Source organism: Pristiophorus japonicus, chromosome 13, assembly GCF_044704955.1.
Source record: "Pristiophorus japonicus isolate sPriJap1 chromosome 13, sPriJap1.hap1, whole genome shotgun sequence".
Taxonomy (NCBI): Eukaryota; Metazoa; Chordata; class Chondrichthyes; family Pristiophoridae; genus Pristiophorus; species Pristiophorus japonicus.
The window spans coordinates 21,520,536-21,540,165 of record NC_091989.1 but is presented as its reverse complement, the minus strand read 5'-3'; the positions used below and the strand labels follow the sequence as shown (position 1 = coordinate 21,540,165).

Below are 19,630 nucleotides of genomic sequence, written 5' to 3'. Positions count from 1 at the left end.
AAGTAGCTATTCTTTGTTTGACCCTAGACAGCATTGACAGACTATTTGATCTGCAGGAGCGTGACAATTAAACCAGACTCTCTCCTGGATGTCTATACTCATTTCATTCCAGCAGGAATCACTGGATAGGAATTGGGATCTTGTGGGAGCCCATTTTAGTTGGTATCTCAAGTGATAATTTTACTAGCAAAATACAAATAATCATTTCACCAGTAATCTGATCTTTGTCATTTTAAGTGGCTTCCTACTATAATCCTGAAATATGCATTCATTGGTTATTATGCAACGAGCAGCTAATACTAACAGTGGTGCTTTTTCTTAAAACCTCAAAGATTTAACTAAAATGTATCCAGTTACTTTTTCTACCCAGTAAGCTAGTGGGCAGTAAATCTTAGCATATTGTTTGCAAATCTGCAGTAAGTACAGAGTTCATAGGGCTAACGAGATCGGCTAACTGGCCTTTACTCCAATCTTAAGAGTCTTTGAAACGATTGTAAATGAGTTTTCTCCTGTGTAAAGCAGGGTGCTGAAGGATGTTTTGCAGAGGCAGGCTGCGTGGGGTGATGTGGAGTAATCGGGTTTATTTGAGGGAGGAAGGATGTAAACTTTACAACGCGAGGGCATATGTTTGCTGCACCTGAGGTTTAAATATACTTGTTTTAACTGAGCAGTGTGAGTGAGTGAGCAGTGTCTGGTGTCCTGCTCCACTTTTTGTGATCTCTCTGCTTTGTTTTAATTTCTGATGCTGTAGGTGCTGATGGAGACACTTGCTGCCCTTGGAGCACAATGCAGATGGGCTGCCTGCAACATTTATTCCACCCAGAATGAAGTGGCTGCTGCTCTGGCTGAGAATGGTAAGGGAGAATTTGTTTAAAGTCACAGTTTGGCATATCTAAATGATCGTTTTTTTCCATTCTGTTCAATATCTCTTTTCACACCCTCAGTACTGCATTGGCGTGTCAGCCAAGATTTTTGCATTCAAGTCTCTGGAGTGGGACTTGAACCCACAAACATCTGACTCGGAAGCGAGAGTGCTACCAACAGAGCAATAGCTGACACTAAAATGTTGGTAAAGTTTAGGAGTGGTATACAATGGGCCATAATTTATTGTAGGAGTGAATCTAACGGTGTCTGCTGTTAGTTAGACTTGCTTTGCCGTATAATCTCAATGATACTTTGTGCCACGAGCTGAGAAACATGCAGCGAGGGAAACCAAGCATCTGGGACCTGAGTGAACAGGGCAAGCAACTGTGTATCTCCTTACCCATGCAGATTGAAGGGTTGTGAAATAAACAGCGCAAGGACTGTGAAAGAAAAGTAAATTAGAATGGGTGAATTCAATGCCAAATCAGCTACAGAAAGAGAAATAAAGTTGAAAGGAAAGAAAGATTGAATTAAAAGAAAAATTAGTAAAAAAAAATTAATTTTAAATTTCACATTTTTAAACTATCCAGCAACAATTAAGACCTTAAAGAATGAGACACCACACTTGTAGTTAGTTTTCAGTGCCAAAGTGGTTCATTGGCAATAATAACAATTAGCACATCCTTAAAAGAATCTCTGATAGCTAATCCAGGCTTAATTAAATATGCATGGGCCTTAAATGTCATTACATTTAGTATTGTGTCACCCTCAACATTGAGCCAGCGCCAGCTGTGGATAAACGAAAAGTACACTACGCTCTAAGCAGGCCGCGTTTTTGGACACCTTGGGAGACTGAAGAGTTAACCTACCGAGATGTAATTTTCTGGTTAAGTTGAATACAAGGCTCTCAAATGAAAATCTGATTTAAAAAAAAAAATGATCCTTCTACTGTCTTGGCCCTATTCTCTGGAACTATCGCCATTAACACTGCTACTTTTCTTCCTGGCTTTAAAAACATCCTCAAAACCTACTGCTCGCCATCCGTTCCTGCTTTCTCAAGCCCCTTGTTATGTTTTCTCCATTAAAGGTGCTGCATAAATGCATGTTGTTGCTGCACATTAACAATGAGACATGGTCTTGTTGCCTTATAACCAAAAAGGATGCTGTAACTGACAGCCTCCTGATGTTAGAGGTAAGTCTTTCAATAGCACACTCGTGTATCAGTTCAAGAAAAGTTCTTCAGTAGGTCCACTTTCAAGAACAAAATTAGCACCTGAATTTAACCTCTTCAGGCACTCAGTGTATCTGTTTGCTTGTGTTTGAATTTGTTTGCACATGGTTGAATATTTTAAATCTTCGAATAGAATTAAACAATATTTAATCTGAGAGCTGTTTTGTACGTAATAAGTCCTTCGAGGTAGTGATTTGTGCTGGAACACCACAGAAAAGCATCTACTATAACGACGGGATGAAAATTTGGTTTCCCTGACCCCCGCCCCGCCCCTGGCGCTTGGTTCCCATTCTGGGGCGTGTCAGGTGTAGTTGTTGCATCTACTTGTGGGATGGAGGGAATTAGCTTGCGGTATCCTCTCCAGGCCAGAATGTCCACCTGTGGGGCGATGTCCAGAACCACACACAGTCTTCAAGGGAAAGGCAGACCAATGGTTTGTACACACTTCCAGGGGTGTGGTGGGAGCGGGGTTTTGTGCTCTGTCATACGAGCTTTGGTGCTTTTCCACTAAAGCCTCAGATCCTCTTGTATCCATTCCTGTAGACTGTTCCCATTTATCATTTTTGCACTTTCATTTCCCCAGCTTCGTGATTTTGCATTTCTCTACGTTGAATAACATCTGATATTTTTTGTCCTAATCTCCCAGGCTCGCTGACCCTTCTGTAACTGGTCTGCGCTCTTCACTAATAGTTACGACCTATCTCAAATTATTTTGATAGTTTTAAAAGTCTTGAATACCCATCAGACCCTGATTGCTTATGCAGCTTGTAGTTTCAGTGTAGAGCACTAATTCTGCTATTAATAAAATTGGAAGCTGTTAGCTGCAAAGCTGAACTGGGATCAGTGTAAACTCTGGAGTTAGGCTCACCTGCTGGAGACTCAGTGCCCACAGATACTATTAATAGTGGGAGGGAGCTCTATCCTACAGATCGCTTGGCCATAGTCTACTCTGATCAAGTGATTGGATATGACTAGCTGCCATGATAGTTGTGTGGCAAATTTTATGTTGCGGCCTTTATATTTACCATGGTGTTTCAAGTAACCTGTTTGCCATGTGCTCTGTAGCCTAGTACATTGTTTGACATTAATGACACATATAGCTCAAAAATTCTGTTATGGTATTGCTTCTGCCAAAAAAAAGTCTGAATAGCGTCAAAGTGCCCATGAATCCCCAAAATACCTTGAATATGGGACTGATTACATAGCTATAATCGTGGGCTTCCGATGTTGATTACAGACCATTCGAGCTTTATTCCTGAGTTCATAACATCATCTGAACCCATCTAAGTTTATTGCCTAGTAATCAGTCTTGTGTATCCTTCAAAACATTGACTCCTTCAATTCCATTCCAGCCTTTGGCTTCTGCTGGGTATTCCTTTTCTATAGATTCCAGCCTGTAACGCACTCCTTGGTATCCATTGTTCAGTGTTTAAATTTTAATCCTACGACAACAACTTGTATTAACATAGCGCCTTTAATGCAGTGAAATGTCCCAAGGCGCTTCACAGGAGTATTATGAGCAAAAATTTTGACAACCAATCCGCATAAGGAGAAATTGGGGAAGGTGACCAAAAGCTTGGTGAAAGGTAGGTTTTAAGGAACGTATTAAAGGAGGAAAGAGAGGCGGCGAGGTTTAGGCGGAGAATTCCAATGCCCAGGGCCTCATCATAGGCAGTCCCTCAGAATCGAGGAAGACTTGCTTCCACTCCTAAAGTGAGTTCTTTGGCTGAACAGTCCAATACGAGAGCCACAGACGGGACATACATTTGTCGGGGGGGGTGGGGGGTGGCGGGACTGATTTATCACGCACTCCTTCCGCTCTTCATGCTCGCGGCATTGAAATTCGAAGAGCTCAACGCCCTCCCGGATGCACTTTCTCCACCTAGGGTGGTCTTTGGCCAGGGACTCCCAGGTGTCTGGTGATGTCGCACTTCACCAGGGAGGCTTTGAGGGTGTCTTTTTGTAGAGTTTATACTGATCCCAGTTCAGCCCTGCAGCCAACAGCTTCCAATTTTATTAATAGCAGAACTAGTGTTCTACACTGAAACTACAAGCTGTATAAACAATCAGGGTCTGATGGGTATTCAGGACTTTTAAAACTAACTTCCCATACCTGTATGGAACAGAGGCATGGACGATGTACAGAAGACGCATCAAGTCGTTGGAGATATATCACCAGCAATGTCTCCAAGATCTTGCAAATCCCCTGGGAGGACAGGCGCACCAACGTCAGTGTCCTCGCCCAGGGTAACATCCCCAGCATTGAAGCACTGACCACACTCGATCAGCTTCGTTGAGCAGGCCACATAGTTCGCACGCCAGACACGAGACTACCTAAGCAATTGCTCTATGCGGAGCTCCTTTACGGCAAATGAGCCAAAGGTGATAGAAGGCACAACTGCCAATGGTTGAGCGATTTATAATCAGGGATGCTCAAGAGGGCAGAATTAAAGGAGTGCAGACATCTAGGGGAGGGAGGGAGGGAGGGAGGGAGGGGGGGGGTGGCGGTAAGAGTTTTGGATCACCTCGAGTTTACGTAGAATGTGGGAGGCCAGCCAGGAGTGTGTTGGAATAGTCAAGTCTAGAGGTAACAACGGCATGGATGAGGGCTTCAGCAGTGGATAAGCTGAGGCAAGGTCGGAGACGGGCGATGCTACGGAGGTGGAAATAGGCGGACCTAGTTATGCTGCAGATATGTGTTCGAGTGCTCATTTCAGGGTCAAAAATGACTCCAACATTGTTGGTAAATGTCCTTAATGTGTGACCCCTGTCCCAATTTAAAGAATCAAATAAGTATAACCCAAATGAGTATTTGGATTAGTTCTTCCATCCAGTAACTGAAAGTGATTGTTACTTATGATGCCCTGCTATTATTTCCCTGTGGCAGGTTATCCAGTCTTTGCTTGGAAGGGAGAATCAGAAGACGATTTCTGGTGGTGCATTGATCGCTGTGTGAATGTGGAAGGATGGCAGCCTAACATGGTAAAGACAGGTTGTTGCTCTTTAACCATTTTGAATGTTGGTAAATGAAGTGCTGCTCTGTAATGTAATGTAATCTTTCAAAGTTTGATCAGTTTGCATGGATAAATTAGAAAAAATGATGACTCACTCGTATGTGCTTTTCAATAGCAGAGTATTGCAGTCATTAAATTCATTGTTAAATATTTAGACTTTGATTTTTCATTTTTTTTGTGTATGGCTGTGGATTCCAGTTAAATATTTCCTTTGGGTTTGAGACTCATTGTGTTTGATCAAAAATTGTACACAGTGGGACATGATTAAAGATTCCTGTGCCTGTCTACCAGCCTATCTACTTTTGACACTGACCACAGTTTTCAGCTATTCCTTTCAGGCAATCTAGAAAAAACTTGCTGATGATGTGATCATATTAAAATTGCCACAATTTTAATATGATCGGGGTGCTTTTATTTACTGTAAGCACAATTGATTTGGATAAGGAATTGAGGGAAAGAAATGGCACATTATCACAAGGACTGAAGGATGTAAAGGATATAGAAAGGTTAGCATGATGGAAAGATAGGGAGCAGATTCAATTCATTGTAAGGAAATGTGAATTGGAAGTCAGAATACTGGAAGGAATATACCTTAAATAGCAAGATTTTAAAGGAGCAGAAGGACCTTGGTGTGCAGATGCACAGGCCATTAAAGGTGGTAGCAGAAGTAGATATGGTCATAAAGGCAAACTATATCTTTGGGATTGTATCTACAGTTATATAATACTGACCGAGTCAATTTATTGTTCTCCCTTTTATCCTTTTTTGGAAGGCTGGCAATGATGTCTGGCGCATCTTTATAGAATCTTCCCTGAGGAGATTACACAGGTTGGGGTAGAGTTCCTAGTGGATGGATTATACAAGCCTGTGGAATGAATGGGTTCTGGGGTGGATGAGGGTGAGGGGACGGGAAGGGAATGGCTGCTTCTTCTGTGCTTTTCTTCTTATACTTGACTTTTGTAGCTCTGGCCCAGAGCTACAGTGATTTTCCTGTGGACCTGTATCATTGCTCGGGTGTGTACTGCTGCATATTGTGATGGTTATCAAATGGGGGCATTACTAATTTGTGTTCTGTTGCAGATTCTTGATGATGGTGGGGACCTCACTCACTGGATTTACAAGAAGTATCCTAACATGTTCAAAAAGATAAAGGGCATAGTGGAAGAAAGTGTGACTGGTGTTCACAGGTGAATGTTACTCTAATATGCAAACTGTCTAGCTAACCGTCCTTGTCCTTGATTTATTGATACTACTATAATTCCCCCTAACATTAAAATGTGTCATTTTACATGCTCTCCTCCCTGAATCGTCATTGTGTTTAGACACTCACGCCATCTCCTACTCCAGCTAATTATGGAGCATTGTTCCTTCTTCCAACAATCCACAAGCTTTTAAAGTCCAAGCTTGATGGGCAGATTCCACTCCTTTCTGGACAGTGACATTTGGTGGGGTTTTGCCAGAAGAGCAAATTATTCTGTCCATTCTGGGTTTGCCCCCATGTCCCCCAACTTTCAACTATTCTGAGCAGCATTCTTAGAGGCCCCAGAGAGCATGACCGGCCTCTCAATCTCTGCAGACACCCTGCCCCTCAAACCCCCAGAGAAACCATGCTTGCTAGCATAACTGTTGTTAGCTTTATTTCCCTGCTGTGGTGAAGCACAGCCCTTACCACAACAAATGTGGGCAAAGACATATGCCAATTGGAGCAGATAATGCTTGGACTCTGGCGTGCATGCGATGTACCTCGAAGTCTGAATCATTTTCTGGACGCTCTCGTGCACACCCAGACCACCGCCCAAGGTGGGACAACAACTGAATCACCACCTCCCACTACCCCACAAAGAGCAGTGACCCTACCTTGCAGGCATACAGGCCACTTGATATTCCCCTGATTTAGCTAAGCCCAAGGACTGCCGACAAATCATCCCAGCTCTGAAACAATGTGTAACTCCCAATGTGTGTACAGATTCAACCTCCCTTATCTGGCACCCTTGGGACCTGGCCTCCCGAATAAGAGACTTTACCGGATATGGGGAGGTCGGTGGGGTGGGGGGGTCGGCGCCCCAGGTGGACCCGACGTTTCGGTGCGGGCCGGGTGTTGGCTGCGTTCTGCGCATGCTCCCCCAGCCACCGGCATCATGCCAGACGAGGGGTGGTGCCAGATAAGGGTGGTCCAACCTGTACTACCACACCTGCAACCCTAAGTTTGCCAGGGAATTCTCCTTTTACAAAGTCACTTCCAGAGCCTTTGTCCCCAGGTCACTGGGGGATCAGCATTTGCATTTTTAATACTATTATGTTTTGGATATTAATGCATCTTCAAACAGTACAAACAGTCTGTCTTCCAGAGCTTGCCTCTAGTCTCCTATACAAAATGGTTCACTCGGCCGCATGCCAACAATTGTCAAGTTGCAAAGGGGCAGGTGAAAAATCCAATCTACCAATCTATTGATTATTGTGAAATTAACTGTTTTATGTGATTTTTTTTTTTCTCCCCAATATATATGAAAGGCATCACATTGATGGAGGGAATTGGCAAGTGCCTCAGAGAAAGTCATTTGCCTGGCCCCTCAATAGATGATGGTGCAAGAGGGTGCTGCTCAGATAGTTCATCCAATGAGTAGCTGGGCCAAACAGACCAGGAAGCTCCCAGTTATTGGTGTACATATCTCATCGTACGTGCCGAGTTAGCTGATTTTGGACGGGATGGTGGTAAGGCACTATAATTGGTAAAGAATTGAAAAGTCAGCCAGGGTTCTCTCCTGATTGCTACTCAATAACTCCTGCTGGAACTGGACATCGGTTGAGGCCTTGCTGTGCTGTCTCCTGTGGAATAAACCTTCCTGATGCTCCAGGCTCGGATGTTGCAGAATGGCTGCTTGGACAAGATGCCAGAGGGAAACTGGCGCCTGTGATAACATCACTGAGTCAGTACCTTCAGGTGAAGAAGGGAAGGGTGAATATTGACAAGCCAAGGGAAGAAAACAATAAAAACACAAACATAACATTACAACTTTTCTCACGTCCCTGGCATCATATGGAAATGAACCAATTAAAACTTTCAAAGTATATTTTACACTGGCTTTGATGAGCTGATTTGGCCTTGAGCACAAATTCCAGAATGTAATTGGAATTATTGTGTGCCACAATATACCTTCTCAACATAAAGGGACTCTTGCAGAGTTGCCAAATAAGTGGAGATTGATATGTAAGCGTCTCCATCTGATCCATTCTGACTAAACATAAAGTTTCTGTTTTCATGTTTGGGTGAAAGGTCCTTCAGAACACGCCACTCATGCCTCAAGATTTCAGGTTTTTATTAGGTTTTATCGTACTGCCTGATTCATTTTTCTGTTTGTCGTATTAAGTGGTTCCATTGTCGCTCTCGGGCAGTTTTCTGGTCCTACAATTGTGCCAGATGTTGAATTAAAAGTTCCCCTTATCCAAGCTAGAATGCTAAGATAGTGGAAGACTATAGCATAAAACTGAATCGGGCAGCATTACTGCACCTTGGATGAAAGTGGGAGCGGCGAGAGGCAGTCTGTTGAAAGTTTCTGGAAGAACTTCCAGTCCCACGTTATAGAGCAGAATAAAGCAGAAACGTGATCATTTTTATCATCTTTAGTGTGGGTTTTCCTCAGCAACCAGTCTGAACTATCTGGCTCATCTGATATATTATAAACCAATTTTGCTTTTTCTCTTCCTTGCTTTTTTTTTAGACTTTACCAGTTGTCTAAAGCTGGTAAGCTCTGTGTTCCAGCCATGAATGTAAATGACTCTGTAACCAAGCAGAAGTTTGATAATCTCTATTGCTGTAGAGAGTCCATACTGGATGGGTATGTAATCAAAGTCTATTGGCGTCAAACCAGCTTTACATTAAGATAAAGAGCAATGCTTGTTAAATCCATTTGATAGTGAAATAATGATCCAATAAATGGCAGTGGGAATATCTGGAGATTTTAATGTGTGCTCTCAAGTCCTCACCCTGGCCAAAAGTAATATTGAAAACTAACCATTCAGCCAAGATCCCAAGTGGAGCCCAGGTGCTTTCCCATGAGGAGCGAAAGCTTTAGGGAGAGCTGTATCTGGCTGCACTGATGCTGCATCTGCTGGTTGGTGGAGGTCTGGGATTGTGTCTCTGTTTTTATGAAATCTTTATTGAGAAAAATACATGGAGTGGGAGGGGGCAGGGGAGGTGAATAATATTGACCGTGAAAGTGAAGTTGTAAAACGTTACTTCAATGACTGACCTTTCTTTAGAAAGTCTGAATCCCTGCAGTTTGATAGCAGGTGGCTTCTCTCCAGTTTTTACCCTGTTGAATGGATAAAGTTAGAAATATAGTTGATTTCTAGAGAGCATAGTAGATTCTTCATTTGACCCCAGTATATATTGATAGTATGAGGTGCACCATTAATGTTGGGTTTTCTGTTTATTTCCAGAGATGACATTATTTCCCTGAGCACATGCATTGTACACATTTCTCCATCTCGGTGTCTGACCGATCTTGTTCTCTGCTGGGCGGGCGGGCGCCTCTGGCTTATTCATCATGTTCGAGAATTTTGGAAGAGGATCCAGGTGTGGCGAGGTGTGATACCTCTCCACTCCTCTAACTCTCTCTTTCCCTTCCCCCATATGGTGAAGTCTGGAGGGAGCTGCAGAGTTGGGCACTCAGCTGTTTCTGCTGGAAGGTGCAGAAGTTTTAAGTAACTGTCCATTTTGCAGCAGCACCAGAAGAGGCTTGAGGTCAGATCACCTTCCACTGCCTTAGGAGAAAGGGAAAAAAATAAATTATTCAGCCATATCTGCTCTTAAAATGTCTTTATTCAAGAACTTAATTGTGAGTTTCTTAATTGGTTAGTCTTTGAGAAACATGGATATCGTAACAGTGAACAATTACAATACATTTCTGCTCCGTGTTTTGTTATTTTGAGAATTAATTGCATGAATTTCACATCTTTTAATATAAGCCTCAAGAGGACGACTGATGTGATGTTTGGAGGAAAACAAGTCGTCGTCTGTGGATATGGGGAGGTAAATATTCCCTTTTTTTGGGTGGGATGGGGTTCTCTGACTCGACTAGTACCCACCCTGCTGTACTAAACTATTGAGACCCCTGAATTGTCACTGAGTCTCTCTAACCAGAGTTTACCTTCCAACCTCAAACTAGCATTCTTTTCCTTTTGAGCAGCCTATAGCTTGTACCGTGATGTCAGTGGTGTGTTCTGTTTCCCAACAATGTTCTTTTACACGATTCATTTTCTGACATTCATTGGCAGACTACAGTTAAATCTGTGTCTTCGACGATAACCAAACTTCAGGCAACCGAGAGAACCATTTGATAACCAAATATCAGGAGTTCTGATGAAATCATCAACATTTCAGATTTTATGTGCAGGTTCAAAAAAGAAAAAGGCCACAAGGATTCAGTGCGTTTGATGGTGTTTGTACTTCAGAATGATGGTGTTGGCACCAACCAGTGCTCCCGAACAATTTTCAATAGCCCATCGTGTTAATTTACCACAGCAGTTAACTCCAAGTCAAAGAAAATGTGACCGATGCAAACACATTGAGCAACAAATTTGGTTTTGTTTTCAGTATGTTCAACATCTAAAAACATTGTTCTGAGTTGCATTGTGATGTTTCTGTGCTGTACAGTTTTTTGACTTTATTTCCTAAGTTGGTTCTAAAAATAATATATGGTCCCACAGACACACAAATTGGGTCGAAATGATGGTATTTTGGTACAATACATGAATTCTAAATTTCATGGGATGGATCCTTGCTTGCATTCAATTCAACCCCTCAGTGTGCTTAAAGTATGTCCGGTGATGTTTATATCAGGAACTACATTATCAGGATAACAGCACAGTTCAATATTAAAATATGCAAATAACACAAGTGGAGCATGGTTAACTGTGAAGGAGACTGTGAACAACTTCAGTAGGGCACAGACAGATCAGTAGATTAGGTAGAAAGATCTGATAAAATGTGATGCGGAGAAATATGAGGTGATACATTTTAGGAGGGAGAATAAGGAGACCAAATGCACACCGAATAGTAAAACTTTAAAAGGAGCAGAGAAAGTTAGAGGCACAAGCAAAATATGACACATGCTGTCCTCCTTTGGCTCGTTTACCATGAAGGAGTTCCGCATAAAGCATTTGCTTAGGGAGTGTCATATCTGGCATGTGTACTATGTGGCCTGCCCAGCGAAGCTGATCGAGTGTGGTCAGTGCTTCAATGCTGGGGATGTTAGCCTGGGCGAGGACACTGATGTTGGTGCGCCTGTCCTCCCAGAGGATTTGCAGGATCTTGCGGAGACATCGTTGGTGATATATCTCCAGCGACTTGAGGTGCCTTCTCTTCATCGTCCATGCCTCAGATCCATACAGGAGGGCGGGTATTACTACAGCCCTGTAGACCATGAGTTTGGTGGTAGATTTGAGGGCCTGGTCTTCAAACACTCTCTTCCTCAGACGGCCGAAGGCTGCGCTGGCGCACTGGAGGCGATACTGAATCTCCATCAATGTCTGCCTTTGTTGATAAGAGGCTCCCGAGATATGGGAAATGGTCCACGTTGTCCTGGGCCGCGCCGTGGATCTTGATGATTGGAGGGCAGTGCTGTGCGGCCGTGACAGGCTGGTGGAGAACCTTTGTCTTACGGATGTTAAGCGTAAGGCCCATGCTTTCATATGCCTCAGTGAATATATTGACTATATCCTGGAACAGAGGAGTTGAAGTTTCAGATGTCGATTTAGGGAAGCTTGTTTCATGGCTGCAATGTAGGACAATGCAGAGATTGAGGGAGGGTATTGGTTGTAGCACAGGAAAATGCAGAGATTGGGATATGGTACAGGCTGTAGCACATAAAGTGGTGAAGAGGACATGATGTAAGCAGAAGTTCAGTGGTCATTTTAAAAGTACAAATTGTTTCAAGTGGGAGGACAAGTTGATAGAGCTGTAAATAAAGCATATGTGATCTTAGGTTTTATAAATAGGGGTATAAAAGACAAAAACAAAGCGGTAACGCTAAACATAACACATCATTGGTTAGGCCACAGTTAGAATATTGTGTCCATTTTGGGCACTTTACTTTAGGAAGGCTGTCTGGACCATGGACAGGTTGCAGTAGAGCTTCACAAAAATGGTACCAGGGATGCAAAGCTTTCGTTTTAAGGAGAGGCCAGGGAAACTGGGACTCTTTTCATTACAGAGAGGAATTCTGATAAAGGTGTTCAAAATCTAATGTAGGATAAGCTATTTTCACTGGTCGATAAGTTGGTAACTAAAAAGCGTAAATTTAAGAACAAAAAGTGAGATTGTTAGGAGGGAAACAGAATCCACACTAATACATAGTTAAGAAACGAATGTGAAGTTGTCCGCTAATGTGAATAGATCCCTGGAATACAGCATTGAGTCTCGTACAGTAAAAGTAGAAAAATAAGTGATGTCCTGCCACTTTTGTGTTTTGTGATGAAAGAGAATACGCTGGCTTTGAAGAAAATCTCCATTCAAACCTGTATCCTTCCAGTGCAGCTGTAGAAGCTGTGTGGTCAGGTTCCTGTTTAGCTGGTTGTAGATGTATGGATTTGACATTGAGATTGGATTAAGATTAACATCTTGATTCTTGTTCAAAAGGTGAGCTACATGGCCTTTTAATGATCCAACTTTAGCATCCTGAAACAGTATAAAGAAACCTGCCCAATGGTGGTCTTGCAGCATGCCGTTTTCCTTTGAACCTGGAAACCATCAAATGGTTGCAATCTGTAGTTTGATCAGCAAGGACTACCTACAGTGGTTCTGATTGGGAAGTTATGTAATGATGGCTAAGTTTATTCTGACCATTTCATAGTCTGTACAAATTTATCTTGTGTTGCCTTCCAGGTTGGAAAGGGCTGCTGTGCTGCTTTAAAGGCGATGGGGTCCATTGTGTACGTCACAGAGATTGATCCAATTTGTGCTCTTCAAGCCTGGTAAGGGCTAGAATTAGAATGGCTGAGTATATTTGGTAATGGAGACATACAGGGAAGTGTAGGAATTTAAAACTTACAGAACATACAAAGTTAGCCGGTTTAATTTGCTTACTCCTGATTGGGGCGATCCTGCTTTTGATTTCTTCAATACAACACGCACACAATGCATTCTGTCATGGTGAAGTCATTTTAGTCCACGTCTGAGCACGTCTGTAATATAGACGACAGCTGGTGTTAACCTGACACCAAGGACTTGACTAGCAGTCACTGCAAATAGTGTCTTTAGCAGTAACATGATTGGAGACAATTGTGTTCCTGTTGGAAAGGCTGGCAGATTGAGGTGAATTTGTCCTAGTAATTAATTGCAACTAATTGAATAGTTCAAAACCGTGATTAGCCCGAATATAACCTCGATTGACACGTGTTTGAAGGATATCTTGATACCATACTGGGCTCTCTCTACAGGTCCTGAATAAGAATGCACAGTACTTTTTGATGATTAAATCTTATAGGGTATAATTTAAATAATTTGTATATTACCTTTTTAAATCGAGGACTGGCCTAATTCTTCATTCTAGTCTTTCATCAGTTTGACCTTTTAGTGAATTCTCTTAGATTTAATACGAGATTCCAGGGAGGCCAAATCTTGGAAATGAGCTACATGGAAATTGAACAGCAGGGTCCGAGATATTTAGTTCATTCCGGCTGTGGCAGCCCACATAACCCCTGGTTCTTACTGAGCTCCACTGATTCCCTGTATCCCAGTGAATTGACTTCAAGTGTCTCATCTACACTTTGAAATTCTTCCATGGCCTTTCCTACTGTACCTCAGCAGTGATCTCCAGCCATATTACCCCATGCAGACCTTTTACACGTCCAACACTGGATTTCTCTTTATTCCCTCTTCACCATCGGTTGCCAGTCTTTCAGTTACGGCACCCCTAACCTGAACTTCATCCCTAAATCCATTCTCCTTCCTCGCTGCCTTTTAAAAAACTCTCATTCAGCCTTATTGACTAAATTTTCGCTATATATAGAAATGCAAGTTGTCTTCTCCACTGAAAAGTGTGCTAACTCTACTGAGATAAGGTCCCTCTGGTGTATCACACAAGTGATCATAATGGATAAGCCTAGAGTGTCAGCAGGTTGGGGGTCAGTTAGAGGGCTAAGTCCCAATTGCTAGCTAGTGATGCTTGCCATTAAGCAAGGACAGGATCATACACCTGTGATGTTCCCCATAGTCGAATAGCCTACCAACATTCTAGCCTCAGGTGAAAAATGGCCATTTGGATGAGGCATCAAAGCACTTATCAGTGTCTGTGGAATCAGATCCTAGCATGAGTTATCACCATCAGAAGACGAGACAAGGCCATGGCGTCTGCTGACACAGCATGTCGATCTACCAGTACGCTGTATGATGATGTGGTAGGACTCTGCTACACAGCCCCAATTATCCATATAGCAGCTAATATACTCTATCGGCTGCAAACAGTTCATTTAGACAATCAACAACAATGTGGAGGAGAAATTGGCATGTGAGAATGTTTAGGCTGCCTTTGTGCTCCTTCCAACACCAGCTACTGAGAACATGGTGAGAGGTGCAGAGTAGTAGACCTGCATCTCTTGTTCCCACTACAAAAGAAAACCTCATTTGGCTCTCAGCTTATTCTCCGCTTCTTTCCTTGCTGTACGCTACGCCTCTGACCTGCCATGCACCATCTCCCCAGTCACAGCTCATTGTTCAGCAAATGGTATCCCACATTCTGTCACAATGAAAACAGACTAATTAGGGCAATGTTTAAAAGCAAAAGCGCCAAATCAGGCAGACTTGTTTCCTCTGTCCTTACCAATGTGACTCGGCCCATGTGTGCATTGATACAGTTCTACCTTTTCATTGCAGTATGGATGGATTCAGACTTGTCAAATTGAATGAAGTCATTAGACAGGTGGATATTGTCATTACTTGCACAGGTAAAGTATTAGTAATTTATGTTGATGCAGGTTCAATATAACGAGCAGAAATTTATTTCAACAAATTGGAATTACAGTTGACTACTTGCTAATTAAAGTCTATATTTGGTGGCTTAATTTATTTTTTAATGCTTTAATCCTGGTGAGGATTGGATGAGTAAGATGAGGAAAATGTTAATTTATTTAGCAGATTTAAACATTTATTTGTAGAAATCTTTCTAATTTTAACTCTCCTATAAAACAGGAATATCAGCTTATAACTGAAGTGAATTTCATAGGTCCTATGCTCCAACATGAAATGAGAGTTTATCAAAACTTTACCTGTACTGTTCCCTATTTCGCTGCTGAAATAACCAGAAGGTGCCCAAGAACAATCCATGTGTTACACCTCACGACTGAGTCATCCAGGACTGAGCCTTCTGACCAGTCAGTCACAACATTCAAAACACATACACAATGTAAAGCATTTACAACTCCATATATATCTTGATAAACCACCATACTTGTGAGTTTTAATGCTGAGTGTCCATCTTGTCTTTAGGTAACAAAAACGTAGTGACCAGGGAACACCTGGATCGCATGAAGAATGGTTGTATCGTCTGCAACATGGGGCATTCCAATACTGAGATTGATGTGGTATGTAACTGGGTTGTAGAGTAACTCAACATAGGATATTCCAATACTGAGATCAATGTGCAACGTAACTAGATGTACAGTAATTCAGCATGGGGCATTCCAATACTGATATTGATATGGAACGTAACTGCGTGTTGAGTAACTCAACATAGGGTATTCCAAATAAAAACAGAAAATGCTGGAAATACTCAACAGGTCAGGCAGCATCTGTGGAGAGAGAAACAGTTAACGTTTCAGGTCGATGACCTTTTGTCAAAATTGGAAAAAGTTAGAGATGTAAAAGATTTTAAGCAAGGGCAGGGAAAGTGGGGAGGGGAGGAAAGATCAAAAGGGAAGGTCTTTGATAGGGTAGAAGGCAGGAGGGATAAATTGACAGAAGGTATGATAGTACAAAACAAAAGGAGATGGTAATGGCACATGTTAAGAAATAAAAGATGAGTCTAGAAGAGATGGGAATGGCAGAATCGCCAATGCCATGTGGAAAAAAAAATAGAGGTCTAGGCTATGGTCTGAAATTGTTGAACTCGATGTTGAGTGCAGAAGGCTGTGAAGTGCCTGATCGAAAGATGAGATGCTGTTCCTCGAGCTTACGTTGAGCTTCGCTGGAACAGTGTAAGAAGCGGAGGACGGAGAGGTCAGAGTGGGAATGGAGTGGGGAATTAAAGTGACAGGCGACCGGAAGCTCGGGGTCATGTTTACAGACTGAACGGAGGTGTTCTGCAAAGCAGTCACCCAATCTGCATTTGGTCTCGCCAATGTAGAGGAGACCACATTGAGAGAAGCAAATACCATATACTAAAGTACAAGATGGGATATTCCAATACTGAGATCAATGTGGAACTTACCTGGGTGTAGAGTAATTCAACATAGGATATTCAAATATCAAGATCAATGTGGTACATAACGGGTTAGAATAACTGAGCAGAATCATTCCTATATTGAGACCGATGTAATGCATACTGTGTGTAGAATAACTCAATATTTCAGTTAATAAAATGCTCCCAAAGCTGTAAGCTGTGGAACACATCCCGACATGTTGCTTATTTTTCCACAGTTACTCTCCCACCCTCCAGTCAAATGTGTGTCTGACTCCTGATTGGTAGTTTCATTGATGCCAGCATGCTTCTGGCATATCAAATAGTTGTTTAGTTCAAATATCCTGAGCTGGTGAGGATGTAACCTCCCAACAGACCAATACTTTCAGAGATGTTATGTATTGCTGCCTCAGTAAGTCCATTGTTTTCCCCCTCCCCTTTCAGGCGAGCCTTCGAACTCCAGAGCTCACGTGGGAGCGTGTTAGGTCACAAGTGGATCATGTCATTTGGCCAGATGGAAAGAGGATTGTGTTGCTAGCTGAGGTAATCGTGTCTTAAGCGAACTGTCGTGTTCACCATTTATTTATACAATTTGTAAAACAGTGCCAACTTTGGAGGTTATCTTATTACAAGTTCGAATCTGAATCATTAAATTATTTTTTGCTTTAATGTGATACTGCTTCATGTCCCCTAATACTGGTGACATTTCATGGGTGATGGGTTGGGGGAAGGAAATCAGCCTATTCTCCTCAAAAGGTGACTAAAAGGGAGCTCATTGTGGCTAATTCTTCCTGGATGGATGGCGTTGGTTGGGCAGAACGGCCTCCTCCATCTGTACCTATCTTGTGATGCAAAATCGTGCTTTTATGGAACATAATCTGGTAATGAAACTTGAGAAATTAATAGAAGCAACCTCACCGTGCGGTTAAACCTTGGCTCCTGAGATGTATCCTGTGTTTGATCTTGTTTCAGGGGAAAGTATTTGCAGCTGAGTAACCCGGTGCCCCACTTTGCTTTTTATCTAGGGACGATTGCTTAACTTGAGCTGCTCCACAGTCCCTACCTTTGTGCTGTCGATCACTGCTACCACACAGGTAAGGGGTGGCAGGAAATCTTACTTGAGTTTTACAACATGAATTGTTAACAAGGGAATGGAGGCATGCATTGCACTTTATTCTCCTTAGTGGGTGACACAGGTGCCTAACCAAATAAATTAATTCCAACACAAGAGGCATTTAGCGGTATTTTATTACAGATTTTTAAAAAGTGGCACATTCCCAGATTCGTACTTTTGAAACTAGTTATGTATTTTGAAGCAAGTGTTGCCTAATCGATTTGTAAATTGTGGTGTGTACCATTCACCAGAATAGATGCACTCTGAACTCTGCTTACCATCCTGTGCAGTGAGTTTGATTGCATCTGCATGAAGTGTAACCTGTAGGCCTTGCTGGCTTGCCTAGGTTTGGTTCAACAAACTTTCTGACAGCAATGACAGCCCTGCTGAACAAATCAGCCAGAGTCCCAACTGTAAATCCCATTAGATCCTGTTTGGCTGATTAGTTAGTTTAAATTTATATTTGTTGTGGGATGGCACCTGGGCAGAATCGGAACCAATGTCCTCGGGGGAGTGTTTGCTAGTGCTGTTGGGGAGGAGTTAAACTAATATGGCAGGGGGATGGGAACCAATGCAGGGAGACAGAGGGAAACAAAAAGGAGGCAAAAGCAAAAGACAGAAAGGAGATGAGGAAAAGTGGAGGGCAGAGAAACCCAAGGCAAAGAACAAAAAGGGCCATTGTACAGCAAAATTCTAAAAGGACAAAGGGTGTTTTTAAAAAAAAAAACAAGCCTGAAGGCTTTGTGTCTTAATGCAAGGAGTATCCGCAATAAGGTGGATGAATTAACTGTGCAAATAGATGTTAACAAATATGATGTGATTGGGATTACGGAGACGTGGCTCCAGGATGATCAGGGCTGGGAACTCAACATCCAGGGGTATTCAACATTCAGGAAAGATAGAATAAAAGGAAAAGGAGGTGGGGTAGCATTGCTGATTAAGGAGGAGATTAAGGCAATAGTTAGGAAAGACATTAGCTTGGATGATGTGGCATCTATATGGGTAGAGCTGCAGAACACCAAAGGGCAAAAAACGTTAGTGGGAGTTGTGTACAGATCTCCAAACAGTAGTAGTGATGTTGGGGAGGGCATCAAACAGGAAATTAGGGGTGCATGCAATATAAAGGTGCAGCAGTTATAATGGGTGACTTTAATATGCACATAGATTGGGTTAACCAAACTGGAAGCAATACGGTGGAGGAGGATTTCCTGGAATGCATAAGGGATGGTTTTTTAGACCAATATGTCGAGGAACCAACTAGGGGGGAGGCCATCTTAGACTGGGTGTTGTGTAATGAGAGAGGATTAATTAGCAATCTCGTTGTGCGAGGCCCCTTGGGGGAAGAGTGACCATAATATGGTGGAATTCTGCATTAGGATGAAGAATGAAACAGTTAATTCAGAGACCATGGTCCAGAACTTAAAGAAGGCTAACTTTGAAGATATGAGGCGTGAATTGGCTAGGATAGATTGGCGAATGATACTTAAGGGGTTGACTGTGGATGGGCAATGGCAGACATTTAGAGACCGCATGGATGAACTACAACAATTGTACATTCCTGTCTGGCGTAAAAATAAAAAAGGGAAGGTGGCTCAACCGTGGCTATCAAGGGAAATCAGGGATAGTATTAAAGCCAAGGAAGTGGCATACAAATTGTCCAGAAATAGCAGCGAACCCGGGGACTGGGAGAAATTTTGAACTCGGCAGAGGAGGACAAAGGGTTTGATTAGGGCAGGGAAAATGGAGTACGAGAAGAAGCTTGCAGGGAACATTAAGACGGATTGCAAAAGTATCTATAGATATGTAAAGACAAACATAGGTCCCCTGCAGTCAGAATCAGGGGAAGTCATAACGGGGAACAAAGAAATGGCGGACCAATTGAACAAGTACTTTGGTTCGGTATTCACTAAGGAGGATACAAACAACCTTCCGGATGTAAAAGAGGTCGGAGGGTCTAGTAAGGAGGAGGAACTGAGGGAAATCCTTTATTAGTCGGGAAATTGTGTTGGGG

At 42.5% G+C, this 19,630-nt stretch overlaps 1 protein-coding gene across 15 annotated transcripts in view; it reads left to right on the top strand.

The window, feature by feature from the left end:
• The window catches only part of LOC139278448 (putative adenosylhomocysteinase 3), a 91,086-nt gene that overhangs the window by 63,762 nt on the left and 7,694 nt on the right, over nucleotides 1-19,630 (top strand). For all 15 annotated transcript variants that reach the window (XM_070897226.1, XM_070897228.1, XM_070897224.1 and 12 more), the window contains 10 exons: nucleotides 752-854; nucleotides 4,983-5,077; nucleotides 6,190-6,296; nucleotides 8,829-8,945; nucleotides 10,078-10,141; nucleotides 12,995-13,083; nucleotides 14,984-15,054; nucleotides 15,596-15,690; nucleotides 16,950-17,048; nucleotides 17,531-17,599. In XM_070897226.1, the coding sequence (XP_070753327.1) occupies nucleotides 752-854; nucleotides 4,983-5,077; nucleotides 6,190-6,296; nucleotides 8,829-8,945; nucleotides 10,078-10,141; nucleotides 12,995-13,083; nucleotides 14,984-15,054; nucleotides 15,596-15,690; nucleotides 16,950-17,048; nucleotides 17,531-17,599 (909 nt within the window). The remainder of the gene's footprint in view (nucleotides 1-751; nucleotides 855-4,982; nucleotides 5,078-6,189; nucleotides 6,297-8,828; nucleotides 8,946-10,077; nucleotides 10,142-12,994; nucleotides 13,084-14,983; nucleotides 15,055-15,595; nucleotides 15,691-16,949; nucleotides 17,049-17,530; nucleotides 17,600-19,630) is intronic.